Genomic DNA, 18,780 nt, shown 5'->3' on the forward strand with positions numbered 1-18,780 from the left:
TAGTCTTTAATGATAAGTTAACAAAAATGAATATTTTTGGTATCCTCTTGCTTTATATGCCTCTTTTTGTCCTCTTGGGTACTTCTTTAACCCCGTCAAGGCGTGGCCATTTTTTGTTTTAATTTTTTCCTCCTTTTCTTCCAAAATCTATAACTTTTTTTTTATTTTTGTGCCATTGTAGCCATGTGAGGACTTATTTTTAGAGCGACAAGTTGTAGTTTTTGAGTTACATCATTCACTTTATCATGTGATCTACTAGAAAGCTGGAAAAAATTCCAAGTGCTTTGAAATTGTAAACTGCAAACAATTTAGTGTTTTTTATGCACCATGTTAATAATATGATTCTCCCGGTCAGTACGAGTACACAGATACCAGACATAGTTTTGTTTTTTTATTAAAGTGATGAGAAAAAAAATTCATCAATTCATAAAAAAATATTTCTTGAGTCTCCATTTTCTGAGACCTGTAACACTTTCAATTTTCGGGATATGGGTATGTATGAGGGCTTATTTTTTGTGCCCTGGTTCATATCGCTTTTATTGCAATGTTGCGACAGCCAAAAAAAGTAACTCTGGTGTCTTGATTTTTTTTTCTCTTTATGTCCTTTAATGATCAGATTAATTTATTTTATATTTTCATAGATCAGACTTTTACAAATGCATCGATACCAAATAAATAAATATGTATATATTTTTTTCTTTTCAATGTGGTAAAAGAGGGGTGATTTGAACTTTTGTGTTCTTTATTTTTTTTCAGATTTTTTAAAAAAATTTTTACTGTGTTTGTTAGTCCCCTAACAAAGCTCGTCGCTAGCGCTATATAGAACAGTGCATCAGCACTGTGATGCATAGCTAAAATCACAGTCTCCTATGAATGCCAGCTAAATAAATGCTGGCGTTCACAAGAGGATCTTAAGGACAGGAACAGGGGTCTTCCGCAGTCATGACAGCTCGCCGGCACCCCACAATCATGTCATGGGTGCACCAATGGGTGGGTGGAATGACGCTCCCCCTGCCAGCTTGTGTTAAATGGCGCTGTCAGAGACTGACAGTTGGATTTTAGAGATCATCAGTGGCCTGTTAGAGGCAGTTGATGGCTGATCAAATCAGCTGTCATGTGCAGGGAAAGATGTGGGCTCAGCATGCGAACTCACATAAAAGGCGGAGCTGGCATATGATGTACCATTATGTCATATGTCAGTAAGGGGTCAAGTTTTTGTGATTTAGCGGATACTGTTACTATGTCAGGCTGTGCCTGTTACATCTTGTTTCTTGAAGGCAAAGGGCGGTATCACGAAATTTTTTAATTCTCTTTTTTCACTCCTTTTTAATTTTTTTGTTGTTGATAAATGTAAAACTATTAACACTTCTATTTTTGAACGCCTTCTCGCTTTGCAGCATTTATTCCATTCCTGCCCAAATCTTTAGCATAGTAATGTAAGTCCCACCCTTACTTCACACTATGTAGTAACTAGAAATCCATGTGCCATTGCTCAGGCTCATCAATGTGCATGATGCATTACAAAGTACAGCTTTCAATCAGTAAATAATCTGAAGGAATATAACTAGATTTACATTTTTGCCAAATCGTTTATATCTTTTAGACAATCATTGTGTCATTGTAGACGTTTGCAGTCATATAGCATGGCGACACACGCTACATCTCAGGAATGTATCACAACAAGAGAAAACATTTATTCAAGTTTAAGTCATTACATTTAGAACATGCGTGGAAGAATTGATTGTGTGACCCAAATCCTACAGCAGGATTCCTGACCGTGTGCAGATCAACCCACATGCAGAGTCATGGCACCCAACATACTTAAAAATGACAGCCGAACAATTATATACACCCTGATCAGATGACCAACAAGAAAGGTCCTCTGATTTCTAGCAGCAGTCCTGAGTAAATTAGCCCGCAGGATCTCCATCCTCCTGACTCATGTGATGTCCTGGTTTCATCCTGAGGATTGCCCCATGCTTTTTTCTTTCTCCATTTGATGATTTTTTTCACATTCTTTCAAGTTATTGCTGCCCTGCAAATAGACAGGAATTGTACAAATGTCAATTATGCTTTTTTTAATAATGATAAATTCAATCTGAAAAGCTTTATGTAGGTTAACTACAAGTATGTAATTACAACTGTAAGGATATGAGCATGCTGTCCATGTGTCCCTCAGAAGAAAAGCTCTGGTATGAGGTGTAATGTGAAATATCATATATTATGCGATATGATATGGTGTGACTTGTGATGTGCCTTAGTAATGTGTGTAGTTCGACCATAGGGACAGTTAGAGTTAATATTTGGGACTAGCCTAGAGTGTCAGGGTCGGAGTTCCAGGGAAAGTGGCAATTTCCTGTGAGAGTCAGATTGGGCCTGGTGTGCATAGTGAGCGGATCAAAAGATCCAGGGTGAGCAATGAAAAGGCTTCCAGTTGTTCAGGAAATGTTCATAAGACTGTGTACCCTTATCAAGCTGCCGTTCAGTTCAAAGTTTTTCTTCAATGGTGGTCTTGAACTGTGAAACATCTGGTCCTGGCAAACCAGCAATAATGGTTACAAGCGACCTGCACATGTGTATTGCCCTTTCAGCACAAGTCCACACACCCAGCCAGGACTTCCACTTTCATATAGCATGTTGGGGCGTGAAGATGAGCACCTCACCCACAGCTACGGCCCTGTACATAACCAAGTAGTGATCATAATCACAGTATGATTAAATATATGGTTATAACCAAGTAGAACCCATAGCGTAATTGTTGCTTTATATCCTGCAAATATATCGAAGTGGTGCATTTTCTTACCTTCGAGTCTTTCTTCTTCTGGCTCTTCATATTCCTCTATGTCCTCCTCTTCCTCCTCATTTTCACAACCTGCATTAGATGGATTAATAAGCCAAATAGAACCATATCACAGTATTTCCAACACCTTCAAATTCTTCTTTTGCTAAACTTACATGTACTGAAGTCAAGGCTTCTTAAACATTCAGTAATATGCTCGATGTCCAAATTAAATTGGTCCATATTCTCAAAATCAGATTCTGTCTTCTCAAGCTGGGAACCTTTAGAGGCCTCAGTGATTCTACAAGAAGAAAAATGAATGATCAGAATAATCCTTGTCACGCTTCAATTTAGTGTATGTTGTGTAATTTGGCTTAAATAATATTTATGATAAATGCCAGTCAATATGCAATATCTGATGTAACCTAAAGAGTTTGTCTGGAGAGTTATTGGCTATAGCCGTCACTTATCCCTGCACCACATAGTAAAGACCGATGTGGGATAGGGCAGCATCAGGACAGAAGTGATGAGGGATTGGTAAGTTAAGTAGTGCTCATTTTTTCACTCTTCTGAGAACCACTTTAAAGAGTAACCATTGTTTTAGTTTTTCTTTCATAAACCGTGAAATAAGAAACTGATCAGTCATTATCAAAAATCTCAAGTCAGAGGTAAAATCTGTATTCAGTGAAGACACTTTCCCATTACTGACAAGGATGACAGTTGCTGCTGATAAGATTCTATGTAGCTAAGAGGGAGAAGAGGAGAAAGCAGCTCTTCCTATAGCACCTCCATCCTCCCATCAGGTCTTTATGATCACCAACTGGCCTCTCCTATCTCAGTAATGTAATATGTCTTCACAGAATACAGATCTTACCTCTCAATTGGGACCTTTGAGAATGATCAGTCCAGGAGGAGAAATAAGCAGATTTCTCTGATAATATATTACAAAGATGTTTATTTTCATGTGTACTATTGATTTATGTAATAAATATACTGCTCAAAAAGATAAAGGGAACACTCTTCCATTTGCAATAGGCTGTTTGTGTTCCCTTTATTTTTTCGAGCAGTATATTAAAATGACAGACACACTTTGTTGCCCCTCTCTGTATTTCTGCCTCAGCAATACAGGAAAGATGTATATCTTTGTACCGTGTTAGCAGGTAGATAGAAAAATATTCAGACTTGAGAGTCCTCAGTGGTTGATACTTTTTAATGGCTAACTGAAAAGATGGTAACACATTGCAAGCTTTCGAGACTACTCAGGTCTCTTCTTCAGGCATTGACTAATACAAAATCTGAAGAATCACATATTTATGCACAACACAGCACAGAAAAAATGCAATAGATAAGACAAGTGACGCAAAGCAGAACTATCATTGTGGGAGAGGGAGAAACATAAATATTGGACCAGTTCATAGATAAGGAGTCTGGATGTTTTATTGTCCTCTGATTGGGGTCTCTGAATGTGTTGTGATGCCCCCACAAGGTCTTAGGAGCAAATTCCTTAATTGATGTAGAAAGACATAAATCCATGCGACACATTCATTCCAGCATTGAGAGTCTCAAGGGTCATCATGAGCTTGACTCTTCTCTCTCTCTGGGATGTGAAGTTACTTTTCTATACCAGTAACTTCATATCCATGGTGTTATGATCAGATCAACGCTGCATGTAAAGTTTAACTGTTTAATTCCCAACGCGTTTCAAAGTATAAAACTTCTTCAGGGGAATTCATGTCATCCCCTGAAGAAGAAGTTTTATACTTTGAAACGCGTTGGGAATTAAACAGTTAAACTTTACATGCAGCGTTGATTTGAACTTTGTCCAGTAGCGCACAGTAAGTCCGAGAAAGTTTTTTTATCCATAAGGATTCATATTGGCGGTCACAGAGTGGACCTTCGGACGTGCAGCAGACTGACATTTGGTTCCTATGCCTTTATTTCTCCTAAATCAGGTGAGTGGATTTCTTACATTTATTTGATTCACCACCCGGATAAGACCCTATTGCGCCCTCTTTTTTCCTTAGCTTTTACAATATTGGTGTTATGATCAGGCACACAAAAATGTTTTGCCACAGGTAGATCCATTCTTTTTGCTCTTATTGTGTGATGATGAGATTTCATCCTTGGTCTAAGCTTTAGCCCTGTCTCCCCCACATACAGACCCCCAGTTGGACATTTAGTACAAATAATTAAGTACACCACATTAGATGTGATGCAGCTGAAAGTACCAGGGATCTTGTAGTCCTGATGTGAATTGGGGATCTTTATCTTGTCCGTGGTCATAAATGGACAGGTTGCATGGATTTATGTCTTTTTATATCAATTAAGGAATTTGCTCCTAAGACCTTGTGGGAGCATCACAACACATTAGGAGACCCCAATCAGAGGACAATAAAACATCCAGACTCCTTATCTATGAACTGGTCCAATATTTATGTTTCTCCCTCTCCCACAATGATAGTTCTGCTTCTCGTCATTTGTCTTATCTATTGCATTTTTTCTGTGCTGTGTTGTGCATAAATATGTGATTCTTCAGATTTTGTATTAGTCAGTGCCTGATGAAAAGACCTGAGTAGTCTCGAAAGCTTGCAATGTGTTACCATCTTTTCAGTTAGCCATTACAAGGATTGAAGACTCTAAATTCTGAATATTTGCGTCAGCAATAGTATTTCTGCATTTCTTTATTTGACTCTTTATTTTATTCCATATGTTCGCCCTTGAATTCTTCTATTTTGATCATATCTGGCTCCATGAGGCCACATTTTATTTTCTTCATAGATATCTAGTCTTTGTCAGTGTCTATACAAGGTCTGCACCATTGTTTGGTATGACTCTGTTGTCCTTTCTATTAATTCTGGTCACTTGTAGTATGGACTTGAGAACTGCCACCTGTATGCGGCACATAGCCAAGTCAGTTCAAGGGAAACTAGTGAAGGCTGGTCACCTGTGAAGACTCCATGCTGACATGCTTCATGTGGCAAAAAGCAGGTAGAGTTCAACCTCAGCTGTTAGGTAGTAAGTGACTAATGGAACCATCCAAATTCACTATTACTGACTGTAAATTGTAATAAAAAAAATAAGATATCAGTATCTCTGACTGCCCTATTGAATAAATAATAGTTTGCTGGTATTAAAACACTGCTATGTATATCAGAAATCAAAATTTCCTATGAACACCAGCCATAGGCCAGCATTCACAGTATGATCGTAATAACAGGCACGGGGGTCATTAGCAGATCTCACATGACAGGGGTGCCGATTAGCGGGATGACAGTGGGATTTAACTGGTTAACAGCAACAAGAAGAACACTGCTCCACATGCAGCTGATGATGGCAGTTGATGGCAGATCAAATCGGCCATCAAGTGCGGGGAAAGATGTGGGCTCAGTGTGCAAGCCCAGATCAAAGGCAGGGACGCCACCTTTGACGTCAAAGGTAGTGAAAGGGGTTAATTCAATTTTAAATTTTTCATTATTACGTCTTTATCAATTCAAACATCTGTATGATCATATGACTATTGTGTATGAAAAATATTTAGAATTGAGAGTCCTCAGTGGTTGATACCTTTTTAGTGGCTAACTGAAAAGATGGTAACACATTGCAAGCTTTCCAGACTACTCAGGTCTCTTCATCAGGCATAGACTAACACAACATCTGAAGAATCATATATTTATGCACAAAACAGCACAGAGATAACGCAATAGATAAGACAAGTGCCGTGAAGCAGAATTGTCATGGGAAAGGGATAAACATAAATATTAGAACAGTTCATAGATAAGGAGTGTGAAAGTTTTATAGCCCTCTGATTGTGGTCTAGTCCTGTGTTGTGTGATGCCCTCAGAAGATCTGAAGGGCAAATTCCTTAATTGATGTAAAAAGACATAAATCCATGTGACACATTCATTCCTGCACTGAGTGTGTCAAAAGTTGTCATCAGTTTATACTCTCAGACTTTTCTGTCACTCTGAGACTTGAAGTTACCGTTTAATACAAGTATTTTAATGTCCATCATGCTATGGACGGGGATACAAAAATGTTTTGCCACAGGTAGATCCATTCTTTTTTCTCTTATTGTGTGGCGATGAGAAATCATCCTTGTTCTCAGGTTTTGTCCAGTCTCCCCCACATACAGACGCCCAGTACTGGCTATCACGTACAAAGATATATATCTTTCCTATATTGTGTATGAAATTCACACTCACCTTTTCATAAGCTGCTTGGATTTCTGCAAAAAAAGAAACACTGGCATTAAAAGAAAATTAAAGTAAATGATAGCACTTTCACACTAACAGCTACAACAACGGACCTGCAGTATACGGCTGTAAACTTGTTTTACTGAATGTAATGTTAGGGTACCTGCACACATTCAGAAATTTCAGCTGAAAATTTTGCTGCAAATTCTGATATGTTGGCAAATTATCATACATGAAAAAATATTTTTTAACAGACAACGGCGCTGAGTGGGGGTATGACAGCTGCAAATTAACAGACTATGCCACCTATTTGTCTGAATATTAAAACAATTAAAAATAAAGCAGAAATTTGCGCTAGTGATACCCACATAGAACCACTCTCTCTAAAGAAAGTAAAATAAATGCCAAGAAGTTTATATACACGTCTATATGCAATAATAATAATACCCCTTAATAGCTGTGGGGGTATATTATAAATATATATCTCGCTATAAAAACTGTATAACAATTTAAAAAATACAATCAATCTCAATGGCCAATATACATAAATGCGTCTATCACCAAGGAAAAGACATCATACTGACCGTCCAGGTTACTGTTCATACCATGGGCGATAATGGCGGTCTTGGATTCAGCACATAGCAACTCCTCTCCTAATAAGTTTTGATGAATTCCAGTGGTGGTATATTTCTCAGTCCAAAAAATGCACGGTCCGAAAGAATGCAGGCTAGTGCTAGGTAAAATCCAAAAAGGGTCACCTCTATTGTAATACCAGGCGATGCTCCGGCCGGTAGCAATCGCCTAATTCCCCCGTTGTTGCGCTACCCGTTAGTAGTGGGACATGCAGCGGGGGATGTGGTAAATGCCGGCAAGGTACAGGACCTTGCGTGACATCACAGTCACGTGTTGAGTCACGTGACCGGCTTAGAAAGACTGACAAAGCCAACAACCAATCCTACGCGTTTTGGAGGCTTGCTGCTTCCTTCCTCAGGGATGATTCCTGTCATAGAGGTGACACATATATATACCCAGTCCGTATAATGTATTTGTCCTATTTATTAAAAGCAAATAATTCAATTTCGCTATTCAAGCCATTTGGTCTGAGCGTGTTCATTGTAAATATCCACTCACTTTCTACTTTTGACATTTGTTCAATGAAGTTACCTTTTCTCCAGCTTTTCTTAACCGTTTTAATACCGGTTACCGTAATTCCCCTAATAGAGCCTCCATGATGTGTAAAAAAGTGGTTAGAGAGAGGATGACCAGTAAATTTATTAATAATATTGCGAAGATGTTCAGCAATTCGTACCCGCAAAAAATTTTTTAATCTCAGTGATCATACACTTGGGGATAATGAAATTTGTCTATTAAATAAAGGCCTAAAGTATGCTCCTAGTGTAGGATTTAATAAATTTCAGGCATTTGTTGGTATTAAAATATTTGAGAAAATTGGCTATAAAAAAATACTACATTAAAAAAAGACTATCTGGTACCGATTTGGTAGATCAACCAACTACAGCAAATGCATACACACATACTGGATTAAGAAAAAAATCCTATTTTAATCCTATTCAGGAATACTCTGAGGCATTTGATGCCTTTCAGAATAATGTTATACAAGACATTAGGAAGGTTTCAGACAGGAGGTGCAACAAATTCAAGCACAATCTGTCAAAGGAAGAAGAGAAGGCCATTAGATAAATACAGAACAATAAAAACATCACTATTAGGCCTGCCGATAAGGGGGGTGGTATCGTGATTTTGAACACGACAGATTATCAAAATGAGGCCTTGCGTATTTTAGGAGATACACGTACATATCAACTAATGGGAAATGTCCCTTCAGACTCCTACATTAAAGAAATGGGTGAGCTTGTAAGAAGGGGCATTGAAAAAGGCTTTCTAAATAAACAGGAGAGGGACTTTATTAACACCCCATTTCCAAGGGTCCCATATTTCTATTACTTACCAAAGGTGCATAAGAACCCAACTAACCCACCGGGAAGACCTATCATATCGGCTATAGGGGGTCTCACATCCAATTTATCGAAATATGTGGACTGTCATTTACAAAAATTGATTCCCACTCTCCCCATGTATTTAAAGGACAGTACCCATATTATGAAACTTTTAAAAAATGTGGTGTGGCAGGACCACTACATTATGGGGACCCTGGATATCACTTCATTATACACTGTGATACAAAACAAAAAAGGGTGTGAATCAGCCGAGTTCTTCTTAGCAATACCCAAGGAACAGAGAGAATTTATTCTGGATTGCATCGAATTCATCCTAACGCACAATTATTTTAAATTTGGGGTGAACTACTACTCCCAGAAATGGGGCACAGCTATGGGCACAAGATTCACCCCTAGCTATGCTAACCTTTATGTGGGAAAATGGGAACTTGAGACCATTTATATGGATGGTGAATTACGGGCGAATCTGGTGCTCTGGCGTCGTTTTATTGACGATATTTTTTTCATTTGGTCAGGGGGTGATATTTTATTAAATGAATTTTTAAGTGATTTAAATAAAAATTGTTATTTTTTAAATTTTACTGCAAATATTAGTCATAAAGAGCTAAATTTTTTAGACTTGAGGATCTTTATTGAGGAGAACACTATTCAGACTAAAGTATATCACAAACCCACGGATTCAAAAAATTTTATTTCTCTAGATAGTTGCCACCTTCCCAAATGGCTCCTTAATGTTCCTAAGAGTCAGCTTATTAGAGCACATAGAAATTGCTCTAAACAGCAAGATTTTGAAAAAGAAGCCGAGTCCATGAATATCAAGTTTAAATATAAGGGTTATGATGTAAAATCATTGGAAAAAACTACAGAAATGGTTAGAAAAATACCAAGAGACCAACTACTGGACCCTATAATAAAACGCAATCCTAATGATTTTTTTGCTAAAAATGAAATTCCGATTATTTTACAATACAATTCCAATGTCAGGATTATTAGGAATATTGTTAGTAGACATTGGAATATCTTACAAAATGACAAAATTATTGGGGAATTATTGCCCACGCACCCCAGATTTGTTTTTCGGAAGGCAAATAATCTTGGGAATTTGATAGCACCTTCAATCCCAAGGGCTCCAAATGGTATAACTAATGGTGAACGAAACCTTCTAAGTGGCTTTTTCCCATGTAAGAAATGTGGACCATGTAAAAAATTAAACACTAAGAAACAAAAAATGATCACTAATAAAGGTATTGAGAATAATATAACTGACTATTGATTGCAACACAAAAGGGGTTATCTATGGGGTAACTTGCCCATGTGGGAAATTATATATCGGAAGAACTATCCGTCCAATGCGGGTATCCGTCCAATGCGTCCGCTGCATGTCCCACTACTAACGGGTAGCGCAACAACGGGGGAATTAGGCGATTGCTACCGGCCGGAGCATCGCCTGGTATTACAATAGAGGTGACCCTTTTTGGATTTTACCTAGCACTAGCCTGCATTCTTTCGGACCGTGCATTTTTTGGACTGAGAAATATACCACCACTGGAATTCATCAAAACTTATTAGGAGAGGAGTTGCTATGTGCTGAATCCAAGACCGCCATTATCGCCCATGGTATGAACAGTAACCTGGATGGTCAGTATGATGTCTTTTCCTTGGTGATAGACGCATTTATGTATATTGGACATTGAGATTGATTGTATTTTTTAAATTGTTATACAGTTTTTATAGCGAGATATATATTTATAATATACCCCCACAGCTATTAAGGGGTATTATTATTATTGCATATAGACGTGTATATAAACTTCTTGGCATTTATTTTACTTTCTTTAGAGAGAGTGGTTCTATGTGGGTATCACTAGCGCAAATTTCTGCTTTATTTTTAAATTCTGATATGTTGACAGGAAAAACACTGTGTAAAATACAAGAATTGTAGCCATATTTTTCACAAGCCCTTTTGGTCCTTTTGTTGCATATTTTTCCCAACTCATTAATATGGGTGAAATACGCTGAAAGAATTGATATGCTGCAGATGTGAATGTGCTGAAAATCTGCACAAATAAGCAGCGTGTGCATAGGCGCTCAGAAATCTCATTCACTTTGCTGGGTCTGTAAACACTGCGTATTTTCTGCAACAAAATGCAACGTCTGCCCACAGCCTTAGATAAACTCATGTCCAGTTTTCTAGACCGTTAGGTTGTTGTACTATTATGGGCATCAAAAAGTCTGTTGACCTTATTCTCTGTACTGACTCACCAGAAGGAAAGTGGCATGACCAGTCTGCTCCACCGCCTGAAGCGCACTTTGTAAGAGGTCAGATGAGGATTGAAGTTGTTCCTGATATTTAACAATGAGGGACCTAGCAAAATCCAGCTTTTCTTCCTCAGCATGAGATATCCTCTCCACAAGATCTGTCTTCTTCTGCTCAATCACTCTGTTTAGTTCCTCAAATAATTCATTGACAGATTCCCTCTTCTTCTGACTGCTCTCCTATGTATTGGGTAAAGAAAAATGGTGAGGTCTCAAAAGTTCGAGCCTTTTCTGCTCTTCCTGGAAAGCTCCTTGTACCCGTTATTGCAATGTGAAAAATGGACCAATGCTCCGAGCACCATCTGCCAATTTTTATTCTTAATGCTTATCACTAGAGTTTAATAATCACGGTAAAGTAACACGGGCGCTACCTATCCAAAAAACTCAGATGCAGCTGGTGAAGAGACAGGACTGTGTCGGCTCCTGTTATAAAGTCTGAGCGAACCGTATATTTGTGTGATTCACCGCGCTATGCTGAGCAGATGTATACAAAAAAAAAAAAAGGGAAATAAATACTTAACAGCAGTTATACTTACTTAAAAATGAAGTTGATGTAGCATATTCTGTGTAAGTTGAGATGTCTACGTGGCAAGTAGTTTGCAGGTTATCTGATGGTAGAGATCTCGTTTTTGATAGCTGCTGATGCTATTGGAACAATGATATATTAAGGTACCAATAAAACATACAAAAGGTCACACCACTCCTTGCATGTCCACCATACTCACTGGTTGTATCTTAACGTTTATATTCTCTTCGGGGTGTTCCCTTTATGGTGGATCAATTGATACAATACTAAATATGAAGAGAATTTCAATTACTAACAGTGACCACAACCTTGATATTCAGTCCCAGTTCCTGGGGTACATATGCACTTACTTGTGCTAGATTTGTTATGCTACCCAGGTGTAAATCCTGATAGACTCTCTATAATGGTCTTTGTTTGCTTTATTTAGAGCCGGTGCAGGGACGATATCCACTGTTGAAAAAAATGACAAAGTGCTTGGTAAGGAGGGATCCACTAAACCCACAAATAGTGCTAGCGTTCCAGCAGCCAGTTAGTCCTGGTAGGACTTCTATGCACTTACTTCTGGTAATTGGTCTGTCGCAGTCTGGCTGAGGCTGCAGCTGCTGATAGAGTGATAAGCGATGCAGTGTTAGGAGGGATCCACTAGACACCCTAATTATGCTAGCGTTCCAATAATCAGTTAGTTCTAATAGGACTTCTATGCACTTCTGGTGATTGCTCTGGCGCAATCTGGCTGAGGCAGCGGCTGAGGCAGCGGCTCTGGCTGAGGCAGCGATAAGCTATGCAGCATGTAGTAGGGGAGCGGGTAGACGCCAGCACCTCGTGTACTCCGGCCGGAAGTATTGACGAGGACGCGGCGAGAGTGGGGAGGGCGGAGCTACTGTGACGTCACAGGCAGGGAGGAGGAAGAGGGAAGCCCCCCTCGAAACATGTTGGTTGGTTTGTGCCTCTCGTGCACCTGTCCTCCTCCCTGCCTGTGACGTCACAGTAGCTCCGCCCCCCCCACTCTCGCCGCGTCCTCGTCAATACTTCCGGCCGGAGTACACGAGGTGCTGGCGTCTACCCGCTCCCCTACTACACGCTGCATAGCTTATCGCTGCCTCAGCCAGAGCCGCTGCCTCAGCCAGATTGCGCCAGAGCAATCACCAGAAGTAAGTGCATAGAAGTCCTATTAGAACTAACTGATTATTGGAACGCTAGCATAATTAGGGTGTCTAGTGGATCCCTCCTTACACTGCATCGCTTATCACTCTATCAGCAGCCGCTGCCTCAGCCAGACTGCGACAGAGCAATTACCAGAAGTAAGTGCATAGAAGTCCTACCAGGACTAACTGGCTACTGGAACGCTAGCACTATTTGTGGGTTTAGTGGATCCCTCCTTACCAAGCACTTTGTCATTTTTTTCAACAGTGGATATCGTCCCTGCACCGGCTCTAAATAAAGCCAACAAAGACCATTATAGAGAGTCTATCAGGATTTACACCTGGGTAGTATAACAAATCTAGCACAAGTAAGTGCATATGTACCCCAGGAACTGGGACTGAATATCAAGGTTGTGGTCACTGTTAGTAATTGAAATTCTCTTCATATTTAGTATTGTATCAATTGATCCACCATAAAGGGAACACCCCGAAGAGAATATAAACGTTAAGATACAACCAGTGAGTATGGTGGACATGCAAGGAGTGGTGTTACCTTTTGTATGTTTTATTGGTACCTTAATATATCATTGTTCCAATAGCATCAGCAGCTATCAAAAACGAGATCTCTACCATCAGATAACCTGCAAACTACTTACCACGTAGACATCTCAACTTACACAGAATATTCTACATCAACTTCATTTTTAAGTAAGTACGTATAACTGCTGCTAAGTATTTATTTCCCCTTTTTTTTTTATGTATACATCTGCTCAGAGTTTAATAATCATTTTGGCTGTATTCCTGGAGAGTCAACATACATTAAATGAATTCAAACATATTTCTGACTGCATAGATCTAAAATGCCCAAAGACAGTTATTAGCAAACGTGCCTTTTGGCCTATGGATGGCTGGTATACCATTATATCAACTGTTAAAATGCAGAGTTAACTGTTTATAGGTGTTCGCTAAAGGGAACTTGTTTTTTTTCAATTAGAATGAATGACAGCCATAAAGCTAGGGACAGGGGTGCACTGTACACATTTTTCACATTTCTGAAGACTTTTGCACCACTGATGGATCTGCATGCATAGTATAGCGTGCACAATTATTGTACTTTGCACGGCCATGTTTTCTGTTTCTACCTTTATTGTCTTAGAGGACTCTTCCAGTTGGTTAATTATAGTCTGAATTCTATCATTACCAGCGACCAGCATTGATATACAGCCATTGAGTTCTGTCTGTGAAAAGAAGAAAAGTAAGAAATGTATTATTTACTTGTAAGAGAATCATAACACGTACAATGTGTGCCTGAAAAGGTCAGGGCAAATGAATTAATGGGAGAATAACCCACATATTGAATGCAGTGTTTTTCCTGCCAACACATTGGTTGCGGCAAAAATATGCTGTAAAATGCAACATGTGGACATGTCTTAATAGAGAGAGCAGAGCTCTCCTGTTTTCTCTATGAGAGAGTCACTGCAGACTAATCAGGCAGCAGCGCTAAGAGAACAATAGAAATGGCAATCTGAATTGATTCTTCTCTTGGGAGACCCCTAATACACTAGACTGTAGGCCAATCCTGTTGAAATTGGTGAGGTCAGCTGAGGCTAACCTATAATGTATCAGGGTCTGTAATCCCCACAAAGACAAAAAGCAACTTAATATAGATACATGATATATAACTGTTGGCTAAATGTTTTATCTGCCAGTAGAAAAATATTCAGAATTGAGAGTCCTCAGTGGTTGTTACCTTTTAATGGCTAACTGAAAAGATGGTAACACATTGCAAGCTTTCGAGACTACTCAGGTCTCTTCATCAGGCATAGACTAATACAAATCTGAAGAGTCACATATTTATGCACAATACAGCACAGAAAAAATGCAATAGATGAGACAAGTGACGTGAAGCAGAATTATGATTATGGGAGAGGGAGAAACATAAATATTGGACCAGTTCATAGATAAGGAGTCTGGATGTTTTATTGTCCTCTGATTGGGGTCTCATAATGTGTTGTGATGCCCCCACAAGGTCTTAGGAGCAAATTCCTTAATTGATGTAAAAAGACATAAATCCATGCGACACATTCATTCCAGCATTGAGAGTGTCAAAGGTCGTCATAAATTTATATTCACAGACTCTTCTCTCTCTCTGAGATGTGAAGTTACCTTTCAATGCCAGTAATTTAATATCCCTGGTGTTGTGGTCCATCATACAAAAATGTTTTGCCACAGGTAGATCGATTCTTTTTTCTCTTATTGTGTGATGATGAGCATTCAAACTTGTTCTAAGCTTTTGCCCTGTCTCCCCCACATATAGACCCCCAGTTGGACATTTAGTACAAATAATTAAGTACACCACATTAGATGTGATGCAGCTGAACGTACCTGGGATCTTGTAGTCCTGATGTGAATTGGGGATCTTTATCTTGTCCGTGGTCATTATAGATGGACAGCTTTTACATTTTTTCTGGTTGCAAGGAAAGGTTCCTCCAGCTGTTGGAGGATTATCTGCCAGTAGTGATGAGCGAATGTGCTTGTGTAAGGTGATATCCGAGCATGCTCATGTGTCTTTGGTGTGCTCGAAAAATATGTTCAAGTCTCTGCAGTGAGCAGCCAGGAGACGTGCATCTGCAGAGACTCGAGTATATTTTTCGAGCATGCCGAAGATATTAGACGGTTAGCACACGAGCCTGCTCGGATATCGCCTTATCCGAGCACAATCGCTCATCACTATCTGCCATCAGTTACTATAAACCTATATGCTCTAATGAGGTTTATATTTTATTTATATATTGTGCTGTGGAAAAGATACTGTGTTGTTTGGATTTTATTTTATACCCTGTTGATTCTGGGTTATGGGGACAGGTTGGCATACCAACGCAATAACTGTAAGAGGGCTCAACGGGAACCTAAAGCCAGAATTACTAGGAATTTACAAGGTAACTAAACTTTTTCTTTTATTTAATTATTGCCAATGTAAATTTATGAATCTTTTTAATATACTGCATTACCTAATTTAGCTTCCTTCTATCTTTAACACCATGCTGAAAGTGCTGGCTTATCTGCATAGTTCATGTTATTTAAGCAGCCAATTTGAAGGGCAGGTCTAACATAGATCTGTATTCCTGTATGAGCTTCTCTGTTCCCCTCCTCCATGCTCAGATATGGAAAGTGTTTGTAATTAGGGTCTGAGAATGGAGGAGAAGCTCATACGGGAATACAAATCTTTGGTAGACCTCCAATTCAAATTGGCTTCTTAGGGTGCTATCACATTGCATTCAGGTACCCGTTCAGTGGACTCATAGGGTTTTACGCCCGAACCTCCCACAAACCGTGATTCGGACGTATGCGCCGACTAGGCCATAGACGGCAAAGGTGTCGACAGAGTGAACGCGCTCTCTGACTTGCACCATTTTCGCAGTCTACTGTCTGAGTGTCCGCTTCCAGGAGACATACACTCCTGAACTTGATGCATGACAGAGCACATTTTTGCTTTGCTGGTACCATTATAGTCTACGGCCCGATTGGCACATACATCCGAATCTTGTTTTGCGGGAGGTCCAGACGCAACCCTCAATGGGGTCAAGGAACGGGTGCCAGAACGCAAGGTGAAAGCATCATACACAATGTTAATTGGGCAAAGAAATCATCACTTTCAGCATAGTGATAGTAATATAATGAAATATATTACAAAAATGTATAACCTTACAAATACTGTTCAATATTTAATAGAAAAAAGGTTTCTTACTCTTTAAACTCATAATAAACTACACATTATACTGAATATTTTTCTACAAAACATTAAATGGCCTAGCTCACCAGATCCTGCTTTAGAACATGCCAGCCTTCAATATGTACTGTGTACAACAGGACAGAATACTCCCCAAAATATAGATTGAAAATAACCCAAAATAGATAGAAGCCCTTTGTATTTATTTAAATTGATTTTAAAAAGCATTATTTTTTTTCTGGATTATTTCTAAGATGATAAAAAAGATCTTTAAATGACTAAATAAATATTAACCCTGCACAACAATTAATAGCTTTTATCTCAGATGTCCCCTTCCAACCTGTTGAGCTTCACACCCCCACACAGCTGTGTCCCCTGTGAGACCTGGCTGCAGTCTCAACGCTTTCTAAATATAACAGGTGACTTGGCTGGGCGCTACTTGTGTGCGGTATTGATACACTGAGCGAGCCCTCTGTGGCGTGTTGAGTGCTTCAGTAAAATTAGATAGAGCAGATTTATTTGTATGTGATGCCGCATGCAAGGCCATTGTGTGCCACCCACCTTCTGAGTCTGGTACACGTTCTGGAGGGGAGAAACTTCACAGTCTTTATGAGCTCCAAATACTTTACACATGGAGCAAGTTGGCACTTGGCAGGTCATGCAATAGATGTTTATCCTCTCATCTTCATGCTTCTCACACATAGGATGATTTTCATTTTTTTTCTCAGGTCTACTAGCCATTAATAAAAGGAAGCAGATACATTGTAAAGAGATATGGAAATAGAATAAAAAAGGCCTACTGAAATGACATCTTTTGTATCTGATTTTTGGGCTGCTTACCTGGTGCAGTCCTGTTTGTAGATGTCTATTATGTTCTCTACAAGCAGGTTCCTTTGAAGCCCATAAACTCCATGGCGGTCTAAAATGACCTCGTGACGACATGTTGGGCATCGAAACTTCCCACCAGACACAGAAGTTCGTGTGGGCCAATATGGATTTCCAGCCTACAATTATTAAAAAATAAATGTGTTCAATAATAAAAAATCTCTATATATTATAATGATCATTACTGAAACATCAGTATAAATCATTCTTGCTCTTTTAGGATACCATTCCTCAGATAGCAATAGGTACGTCTGCATCGAAAAAAAAGAAGCCACACAATTGGCGGCAAAGGTTCTATGGATAAAAGTAAAACGAAAAAAATTGTATGGTCGACATGACAAGTCTGTAAATCAGATACTATATAGCACATACACGCCGAACATGAATTGCAGATAATTTTTGCATTGGTATATTAATAGATCTTGTATCTCCTTACCTGAAATACATCATTAGCACATTTCCGACACAAGTTGTGTTGGCATGGCAGGATCACCACTGGTTTATTGAACATTTCAAGGCAAATAGGACAAATTAGCTGTTTCTCCAAGCTGTCCATAGGATTATTGTCCCGGATAATGTCAGCATTGTAATCCATAGTCTTTAACAAATCTTTTTTGTCCAAGGTCTTCAACCTTGAAATTTTTTTCTCCCGCTTTGTCTTTTCTTGCCTCTTTGCTCTTCTTTCCTGTACGTGGCTTTTGTCCCAGAAGTCCTTCCTATGAGTGTCTCTTTTGTGCAAGTCTTATACTCCAGGGTTAGCTTGTGATTTCTCTGTCCCCACTCTGACCATCCTATTTATAACTTGTGTGCTGGTCACATGCATATGGTGGGGACGGACATGTCACACATTCCTTTGTCTGTTCTGTAGCTTCAGGTTTCTTGTGGTCCCTGACAGATCTTTGAGCTGTCACATGGAGCAATGAGTAATCTGTGGGAGCACACTCTGTAAACAGGGTAGCTCTGCATTATGTGATCTTGTTTTTATTTGACAGGCATCCAAACAAACAGTTCCAGAAAAGCATCGATACACAGCAACAATAACTTATATTATCAAATGCACCTTATGCTTACACTACAGTGCCTTAAAATAGTATTCATCCACAGTGAACTTTTCCACATTTCATGTTATACCCACAAATTTTAATGTATTTCATTTGTGATACACCAACGCAAAGTAGCAAGTATTTGTGAAGCGTAAACGAGATGATCCATCATTTTCTAATTATTTAA

General features: G+C 39.1%; 1 protein-coding gene across 2 annotated transcripts; it reads right to left on the minus strand.

Annotated features, from left to right (window-relative positions):
- Nucleotides 1-1,672: 1,672 nt before the first annotated feature.
- Nucleotides 1,673-18,424, minus strand: TRIM63 (tripartite motif containing 63). Of its 2 annotated transcripts, none has more exons than XM_073542573.1 (9): nucleotides 17,987-18,424; nucleotides 17,506-17,669; nucleotides 17,227-17,395; nucleotides 14,078-14,173; nucleotides 11,214-11,447; nucleotides 6,982-7,004; nucleotides 2,956-3,080; nucleotides 2,804-2,872; nucleotides 1,673-2,035 (listed from the first exon to the last, which is right to left on the minus strand). In XM_073542573.1, exons 1-9 carry the CDS (start codon nucleotides 18,143-18,145, stop codon nucleotides 2,025-2,027), a joined length of 1,050 nt encoding a protein of 349 aa, XP_073398674.1. In that variant the 5' UTR covers nucleotides 18,146-18,424; the 3' UTR covers nucleotides 1,673-2,024. The 2 variants fall into 2 exon arrangements, with proteins under 2 accessions (XP_073398674.1, XP_073398673.1); XM_073542572.1 differs by having other exon boundaries at nucleotides 17,227-17,398.
- Between the last annotated feature and the right edge of the window lie 356 nt (nucleotides 18,425-18,780).

This window comes from Dendrobates tinctorius, unplaced genomic scaffold (assembly GCF_039654945.1).
Source record: "Dendrobates tinctorius isolate UK_male_01 unplaced genomic scaffold, ASM3965494v1 ptg000127l, whole genome shotgun sequence".
Lineage (NCBI taxonomy): Eukaryota > Metazoa > Chordata > Amphibia > Anura > Dendrobatidae > Dendrobates > Dendrobates tinctorius.

Bases quoted from the DNA above. Each gene is read 5' to 3' on its own strand.
- TRIM63 (XM_073542572.1), bottom strand. From the start codon at position 18,145: ATGGATTACAATGCTGACATTATCCGGGACAATAATCCTATGGACAGC. The intron at 17,670-17,986 runs GTAAGGAGATAC...TAATAATTGTAG, and splicing joins GTGCTAATGATGTATTTCAG to GCTGGAAATCCATATTGGCC. The intron at 11,448-14,077 runs GTAGAAACAGAA...CCCAATACATAG, and splicing joins AGTCCTCTAAGACAATAAAG to GAGAGCAGTCAGAAGAAGAG.